The sequence below is a fragment of the Thalassophryne amazonica genome, chromosome 6 (assembly GCF_902500255.1).
Source record: "Thalassophryne amazonica chromosome 6, fThaAma1.1, whole genome shotgun sequence".
Classification (NCBI taxonomy): Eukaryota; Metazoa; Chordata; class Actinopteri; order Batrachoidiformes; family Batrachoididae; genus Thalassophryne; species Thalassophryne amazonica.
In genome coordinates, this window is record NC_047108.1 from 110,981,043 (window position 1) to 110,990,323 (window position 9,281).

General features: G+C 40.9%; 1 protein-coding gene across 2 annotated transcripts in view; it reads right to left on the minus strand.

Annotated features, from left to right (window-relative positions):
- Positions 1-8,929, minus strand: part of lrif1 (ligand dependent nuclear receptor interacting factor 1) — a 31,359-nt gene extending 22,430 nt beyond the window's left edge. Inside the window, exon 1 of one of the 2 annotated variants that reach the window (XM_034173135.1) lies at positions 8,508-8,929. In XM_034173135.1, coding sequence (XP_034029026.1) covers positions 8,508-8,536 — 29 coding nt within the window. In that variant the 5' untranslated portion in view covers positions 8,537-8,929. The remainder of the gene's footprint in view (positions 1-8,507) is intronic. The other variant, XM_034173134.1, reaches the window with a different exon arrangement.
- Between the last annotated feature and the right edge of the window lie 352 nt (positions 8,930-9,281).

The window sequence follows — 9,281 nt, forward strand, 5'->3', positions numbered from 1 at the left end:
CATGAATGTAACAAAAAAAATAGTAGCAGCTCAAAACACTGAAATAGATGCTTTACGTACCATGGTGATGCAAAATCGCATGGTTTTAGACTTGCTTACTGGTTCACAGGGAGGAGTTTGTGTTCTGCTGAACACAACATGCTGTACTTTCATCCCAGACTCCATTCATTCAGTGGATATGCAGGACGCATTGGAGGAGCTGAATGAACTTCGTGATGCAATGCATAAAGACACCCTAGCCGTGAACCGGTGGAATCCCTGGTCCTGGTTGACTTCAGGACCATGTTGGCAGTTACTATTGAAAATGGTGTCAAATACATTTGTACAGCGTAATCTGGCCTTCCAACAAACTATGCCAAAATATCAAGCATTGAAACAGTCAGACCTTAGTGGAGAAAACTGTAATGACTGTACTGAGAATTATGATGATATTGAAAAGCTCACAACTCCAGTTCAAGCTTGAACTGTTGACGTGATGAGTTAACACACTCTTAGCCTATGAAGCTTTAGCTGAAAAAGTAATAAGACAAGTGGTGTAGTCGAATAATACAGAAAAACGGTTCATTTATACCAGTCGGTAGGAGTGATGTATGGTGGTGGTGTGGTGATAACAGAATCTTTGATAGACTGCCACGAAATGTGTCAGGTTATTGTGCATTAATATCATTATTGTTACCCATGACCCCTGAAGACGTTACGACATATGCAGCCTCTTATTCCTGAGGATTGGCAGAAAGGCATAGCCAGACATAGAGTAAAAAGAGATTGGAAAGGAGTAGGAAATCCAACATATATTGACGCAATAGGAGTCCCCAGAGGAGTGCCTGACGAGTATAAACTGGTTGATCAAATAGCAGCTGGATTCAAATCTTCCATCTGTTGGTGGTGTTCAATTAATAAAAACGTGGACAGAATAAACTAAGTTAATAAACTAACTAACTAAGCTGGGTGATGCCTGCTATACGTTTAACAGGTGATAAACAGGTGGGAAATGTTAAGGATTTTATATATATATATATATATATATATATATATGTTATCACTGTTAAACATTTGTAGCTTTGTCTTCTTTCTCATGAGAACGGTGTTGTGCTGTTTTGCACTTCACCCTGAGAACGTACGTGTTATTCAACCTTGTTTTAGCTTTGTCTTCTTTCTCATGAGAACGGAGATGTGCTGTTTTGCACCTGTCTTAATGCAATCCTGAGAATTCAATTTTGTTTTAGCACTCTGGGGTCAATCTGAACTGGGAATGAAGGACTGGATGTACTTATTGTTATAACATAACTTTGTTTTCGTAGCCGCTAACGACTGGGAGTAAAAGAACTGAAGGTTGAATTTTGACTGATTGTGATGCTTAGTGTTCCAGGCAGATGCAAAACAGCTGATAACTGCAACAGACGAATGAGATGTGCTGACCTGAAGTGTTCTTCCTTACAGCTGCACTTGACGTATGCGTTTATGTTATGGGAAGAAACTTGTCTTGCGTCATTACCCCCACCCTTAGGACAAGTTTCTTGTTTATGTGATGAGGGCGTCTCTTAATAAAAAGAGCGGAAAAGCAGGCCAGACTTTAGTGTAGCCTTGGTGTACAGCCTGGCCGCACTCCGCGCGTAATATTTGACTTTCTGTCTCACTGGTGTTTCTTGACTCTGTTTGTCTTGTTAAAGGTTTAAAAATGTTTGGAGGAGAAAATACCCAACAACACCTCTTACAAGCGTTACAATACAGACAAACTACAATCAACTAAAATGTTTTTTCCTCCCAAAATGAGACGTCCTGCATTCTTTATGAACCTGATGTGGAGCGCAGCGAGCTGTAGAGCTCAGCTCAGATATGGAAAGACATTCATGCCAATAATAATGTCTGAAAGGAAATGCTTTTGACAAAAACTAACAGATTTTATTTCTGTTTATGTCCAGAGATCAAGGATCCACCATGTAGAGTTATTATGTCCAGAGTTTAAGGATCCAGTAACCTATTTCTTATTTATTTACTTTAAGACTCAATAAAATGTTGTTCAATTTCAATTTAATCAGCTTATAAAGCACCAAATTACAACAGAAGCTGTCTCAAGGTGCCTCACACAGAACAGTTCAACATAAAAAATTAAAATAAATAAATAAAAATAAAAACATTGAAATACCTAATTAAAAACAGAAGTAAAAGAATAAATCATAACAAAATAAAAACTATTCATAAGAAAGAGAATAAAAATAGGTTTGAAGTCTGGACTTAAAGTAGACCTGCATTGAAATAAATGTGGTCAGATTTCAGAAAGAAATAGCTGATATGTATTTATAAAGACCCTTGTGAATGCAGTAAAGTAAGTCTGTAATCCCAAATTTGTAATTCAGCGGAGAAATCTTCATTTAAAAATGACAAATTTGCAGCTAAAATTTAGCCCTCTGTGAAAACAGTTTGTACAGCCGTATCATTTCCATGACGTCAGGGACAAGACGACGCGCTCCCACACTGAAATTGATTTTATCTGTTAGTAATGTTACTTATACACGTCCTGGTTTCAACATCCAAAAGTAAGCTGCAATGAATGTGAGATACAGATCTGTGTGCTCAGATCAGCAATGACATCGACAGCGGGCGCCGTTCTTCCTCTCCCGCTCTCTGCATCCGCTGCGCTTATTAAGTCTGCAGGCTCGTTAACGAGCTTGTTAACCGCCGACGCGGGCCACTCACACAGCCCGTGTCTGCTTTGCAGCCGGTGTGCCAGATTCAGCGCACAACACCAGCATCTCCTCTCTGTCTACTGAATGGAGCTGCAGCACACTTGGCACAAGTCCCGAGATTACGCTCGCTGTTTTAATGCGAAGCGGCCGGTACACCTGTTGCTGCAAGGACAGACTTCTTGCGGCAAAATCCACAGCACCGCACGTCTCAGCAATCGGAGCCCCAGAGCTCCATGGACGCTGAGAAAGGTTTATATATTTTTAATGACTGGGATTCTTTGCGGGTCTCACCTCCATATCCCGTGATGGTACTGGAGGCGAAAGACAGATTTTCATTGCGACACCACTCAATCAAACGGGGTATGAAAAAGTCCCCCAAAATAATTTTCAAGCACAAATAAAAGAAATGTGTACTCACAAAACGTGCCGCAAGACAATATGAAGTTTTAAAAAAAGTAGATCCTTCCGTATAAGACAAGAAAAAGGTGCAGATGCAAACTGACGTAAATCCACAAATTACAGTTGGCGCGCAGTGCATGCTGGGAGAGGGTCTTGTCCGTGACGTCTCGGCAGCGTCCATGATGAGAGGGACAATTTGCGGAGGGCTAAATGTTAGCTGTAAATTTGTCATTTTCAAATGAAGATTTCTCCGTTGAATGACAGCTCTGGGCTTGCAGATTTACTTTACTACATTCAGAAGGATCTCGTGTAAATGTAAGTCATTTTTTGTTCCAAAAATCTGACTGCATTTTTTTCAATGCAGGTCTCCTTTAAAAATGTCCACGGACTCCGACTGCCTCACTGAGGGCCATGTACTGGCTAACCCAGAATGAGACTGCCCACTCAACAAACTTCCCCAGCCTTCTGGACATGATGAAGGGACTTGGGCTGCCGTACCTGGCTTTTCCCCTTTGGGTACCCCTAGAATGGCCAATTTTTAGCTTGAATTTTCAAAAGCTTCCCCCCTTCTGCACCAGCCCCCACACCCCACCCCACCCCCTCGATCGCTTCGCTCCCTCGACATTACCACAACGCTAAAATTTTATCCTAGCTAGAACCCTGAACATGTTTAATTTCTTCCATCCTACGTGCATAGCCCTCAACATACTGCTGCGTAGGGAGCAAAAACTCGACGCAGAGCTGCTAGAAGTAGGCGGAGAGCTGCTCAAATCAGCGTAGACGATACGCCACAATAAGCAGCTCTACAAATACGCCAGTGTGAAATGGGCTTTACCAAAGAGAAACTACCAGCTGTACCTAGGGCCGGGCGATATAACCTAAAATTCATATTGCCATATAAACTGAATCCCTTCACGGTAACAGTATATTTCGTGATATAATCTTAAGTGTAAAACTTAAAATGGAAGTGTTTAATGTGGGACTTTCTCAAATGTTTGATTCAGGTTGTGACGATGCCGTCTGCCTCATCCCGGAGCATCCGCTGAAATAAACAACGACTTCGCAAATGTTGCACATTGCTGTCTTGGCTTTCTGTTGTTCAACGAACATGTCTGTGACAGAACTGCTCAGTGCTTGCCTGTTTTTAATTCTTGTCACCAAATTCCTTCTATAAAAAAAGTCTCTGCTGTCACTTGTGTTATGTGACCTGCTCAGCTCCGGTATCAGTGTTCCACATGAACTGTTATTATTGACAGACAGCGCATTCAGAAGCATCCAAAAGCTGCACAGACACAATAATGTCACCTCTCTGTGTCTCACAGCGCGGGGACGACACAGAGGCCAACAGCAGTACACGCGCGCTAAATTTTACAAACATTACAAGCTTTGCTTTATTTTCAAAAACTCTGCGTCCTCTGACTGTGATGTGGCCCAATCACACGGCTCCAGCCAGCAGACAAACACAGACCCACATGTCCACGGCGAGGTCTAAATACACACTAATGCTTTGTTTTTCCCCCAAAACAAACCGAAAGTCTTCCTGAGGACTGCATGACATAAAACGCACTGGCTGACATTTGCTGTCTGGTATGTGTATGTATTTTGGGTCAAAGATGAACGGCACCAAAACGGAACATTGACCGGACTAGAATTTTGGAGAAACTATGGATATTAGCTAACGTTTATAATTACATCCTGGACTAACAAACCATCCTCACATACTGCCTCTGGACGTGGTTTAACAGCTGCATGGGGGCAAACAGGGAAGACCTCCAGAGAAGATCAATGGGTGTCCTCTATCCACACTGGGGGACCTTCATGGCTCTGACTGTCTCAGGAGAGCCAACACCATCCTAAAGGACTCATCCCACCCTGGACACTCTCTGTTTGAGCTGCTGCCATCAGGGAGACGGTACAGGACCATTAAAGTAAGAACAAATAGACAGAAAAACAGTTTCTACACAACTGCTGTTAGAGCTTTGAATGGAACCAGGTCACATGACACACTGGGAATGAGCAAAATATTTGTTTATGTGCAATATCCACAGTTTGTACATACTTTTCTCTTTTTTATATACAATCTCTTTTTTTGCTACTGCATACTTATAATTATTTTTCTTTTTTTTTAATTTGTGCTTTGAACACAGCTTTTCCATTCTGTTAAATTTTATGTTGATTTCTTTTTCTTCTCCAGACCTTTCAAGTCTATGTGTGGTTTACTCAGGTTTATATTTGCACTTAAAGGCTGCACCTCGTTGTACTTGTTACAATGACAAATAAATAATCTGTATCTCTATTCCAGCAGGGGCAGTAAATCATCTTTATATTAAAAGAGTGAGTGTGTGCTTTTATTTAGTAAGTTAAATGTAAGTACATAATATAATTGAAAATACATAAAAAAGAAAAAAAATACATGGACGACACAAGAAAGTGAAAACACTTATTTCCATTGTGGCCCATTTAAAAATCAAATGACAAAATAGAAGTAATAATAACAGTGTGTACTCGTATATGATAACGAGAACCTAAACAATTTATAAATACATTAAGACAGTAAATTAACATTTAAAAATTACATAATTAAGAGGAAATAAAAGAGCTGAGTTCTTCAAAAACGTCACCTACCTATTTTATAAATACTACCCAATCTGCTAGCATTGTGTATAAAAAACAAAAGGGACTTACATTTTGGTGTGTCACTGGTCCTTAGAGGTCAAGAGGCTCCAAACAGGCTAATACAAACTTTAAATGGTAATCCAACCCAAAACTGTTCTCAGTCAACTTGCAAATACAGTCAGATAGTTCAAAAACAATCCAAAATTCTTCGAGTACAGATGGCCGTCTGCTTTCCTCAGTCCAGCAAAAAAAAAAAAAAAAAAAAAAAAATCACAACAAATTTGTTGAGCTCTTCATCTGACAGCGATTCTACTTCAGCTATAGACGTTCCAGCGAATACTGCAAATATAAGTCCCAGCGATACTGCAATACTGCCTCCAGACAGCTTACGGGGAACCAGATTTGTGATTTTTTTTTTTGGTGTTAAAAGAATGAGCACAGTCAATAAGCTCGTTCAAATCATTTGTCACCAAAACAGACCCTGCCATATTTGTTTTTAAACTAAGCACCATTGCCGTGTCAAGGTGGTCACGAAGTGCAATGGTGCAAAACGCATGGAACCAAAATTGCACGGTAAAGAACAAAATGGCAAATGGGATGAATGATCCATATCACGTGACATACAACCACAAATCAAATGACAAGGATCTATTCAGCCATTATATAATCACTTTTATTTACATTTTCCAGAGCTTTCAGCTAATTCAGTACTGCATGCTATGAGATGACTATAAGCCAGTTGGACACCTTAAGAGGAGTCTGCAGTAAGAATGGGACAAAATAAAACACTTCATGGCTTGGTGTCCCCAATGTCAAAATGTCCGTTAGTGTGTGAAGGAATGAAACATTACAGAGCGGTCCAGGAATGGATGACAAATGTAATAATGCTAATCGCTCAAAACATTAAACTGGTGAGGGCAGGTACATATCATTTCCGGTGAAGTGGTAAATCCGAAGGCAAGAGCATGTTTTCACGGAGCGGACAGTCACGGAAGTACGAATTCTTGCCTTCGGATTTGCCACTTCACCAATGTCACAGACTGAATGGTCCCCCCTTCAGATCACTCCCCTGCCTTCACTGCGCATGCATCATTTCTGAGCATCAGCCGCGGTTCACCGATTACTACCTCGTTTCTGCTTCAAACTGTACCCCAGTCATCATCTATCTCATCAAGAGATATCTAAAGCTTTTGTACAACAATCATTTCCACAAAAAGTCAGCATTATTTCATAATAAAAGTCGGCAGAAGCGATAAGAGCATCACAGCAGCACGTTTGAGTCTGACTCTCTACAGACCAAAGGGAATAATGTGATTAACCATGAGATGACAAAGTAAAACCTCCTAAATAGGGCTGAAACGATTAGTCGAGTAACTCGAATAATTTGATTACAAAAAATGTTCGAGGCAAATTCTGTGCCTCGAAGCTTTGTTTAACGTTGTAGTACATATACCAGGCCTGTGTGTGGTGCTGCAACATCCGCAGAAAAAAAAATTTAAGACTGGAGCACAACAGCCAATCAAATTAGCAACGATAGCTACCACTTTCCAACGTGACACAGAGTAAAATAAAGCCTTTTAAGAGAAAGATGGTCCACGCTGATCATCTGAAATAGACTTACTGTGCATTTAAAGTGAAGCAGTGTGTTTGTCTATTTTTAAAAAGCACACGGTCTGCTCTACGTGGGGAGGGACTATTGACCCGGTGGCCGGCTGCTGTCTCTCTGCAAGGTGTGAGGGGCTCTCAGACCGGGCGAGTCACAGCTCTGTCCCCAGCTACATTGACAAACAGCAGAAGTCCACTCTTTCTTCTGTGTTTCCCTCAGACTCACACTGAGTGTTTGACTTTTTAATTTTTGCTTTTTTTGGGCAACACACACTTCACAAATACGGTAACTTAAATAAAATAATCATTAAAAAAAAAACTGACTGCGAGGCTGCATGTTCAATCTCCAGCTGAAATGCATCTGCTGAATTGCAGAAAAAGAGGGATAAAAAAAAAAAAAAAAAATCACGCAGGGACCCAGTCCATCAACCTTTATGAAAAAACAAAACTTAAAATGGTTAAATTTTACAAGTCGGAAAAAAACAAAACAGGAAGCCACATCCCATCGACATTTCAGCAAAATGCCAAAAATTTGGCGCAGTGACATTGTGCCATATGAGCCCTGGACTATTGATTTTTAAAAATGCAAAAGTACTTTTTATCCGATTGCTCGATTAATCACCAGAATAATGGATAGAATACTCGATTACTAAAATAATCGATAGCTGCAGCCCTACTCTTAAATCATTCTAAAGTCAGTCTTAAGCAGAAACAAGGTGATAAATCTGTAAATCACTGCTCATGCTCAGTGGCAGTGAAGGCAGGGGGGACCGATCAGACCGCAACACCGGGTTCACACATGCGCAGACTAGCGAAAAGAATCGCTCAGAATGGGGGAGTGATGAGACTCTGACACCGGAAGTGACGTATACTCTCCCTCAGCAATATACTGAGTTCATCCTGAATACAATCAAATAAAAGTCAAAATAAATGTTAAGATTCATTGAAGGTTTTTTTTTATATCTCTATTTCTTTCTGATTTGTGGTTATACTTTAAACATTGGGGAAAATCAACAGCATCAACCTTTAATACATCAAATCTGATCATAAACTGAAGGTTTAACTGCAGATGAAATAAAATCTGATAGGTTTTAATCCATCAGAATTTTTATTTCTTTTCTTCATGTTTCTGAGCAGATAATATTCACACAGTGATTATCGTCACCGTGATGACGGGGCTCGGTAAGGTGACGGTTGTACCTGTGAACCGGATCGGTTGCTGGAAACATGTTTCGGTCACCAAGCGGCCGTTCGGCGTCACTGCAGCTTCCAGGTTACAAAAGGCGCAGAACGGTTCCCGGTGCGAGCGGCACCAAACATCATACTTCAGAGGAGGAGGAAGAATTCAGATTCCCCGGTTACAACCGGATCCCGAGTCAAACACAGAACGAGGTTTGTTTTTCGTTTTCCACCGTCGATCGTCGGGACTTCCGTTTCGTTACAGTCCATTTCCGGTTTGTTACACGCGCTGCGTTCAATTCCTCCAGACAGGTTGACGTCACGTTCGACACTCGGCCCGTCAAATGACGGCTTTTTAAGACACTGCTCGTGTCCTATCGGCGACGTAAACAGTTTTTATGATTATTTTTCGATATAAATTCTGTTCCATAACGTCAGACGAAGTAAGAAAAGTCGCACTATAAAACCACTGGGACGTGAGAACATGCCACAGCTTCCGCTTCCGCTTCAGCATTACAACTTCCGGTTCCGCCGTGTTAAGAAACGCTCTTTAGCGCGATATCCGCATTAAAGTCAACACCTTTACAAACGTTTGTGCATACTTGTGTCTTGAGTGTAAGTTTTAGGAAGAAAATTACTTTAAAAACAACAATCTACGCCAAATTTAACGTGTATAACCAACTCCGTACCCGGAAGTACTGAGAAGGAATATAAACATAGAGATAACATCAGACAAGAGCGACACTTCTTCTTCTAATGGGGTTCCGGCAGGCTATACGCTGGTGTGCGCAATCC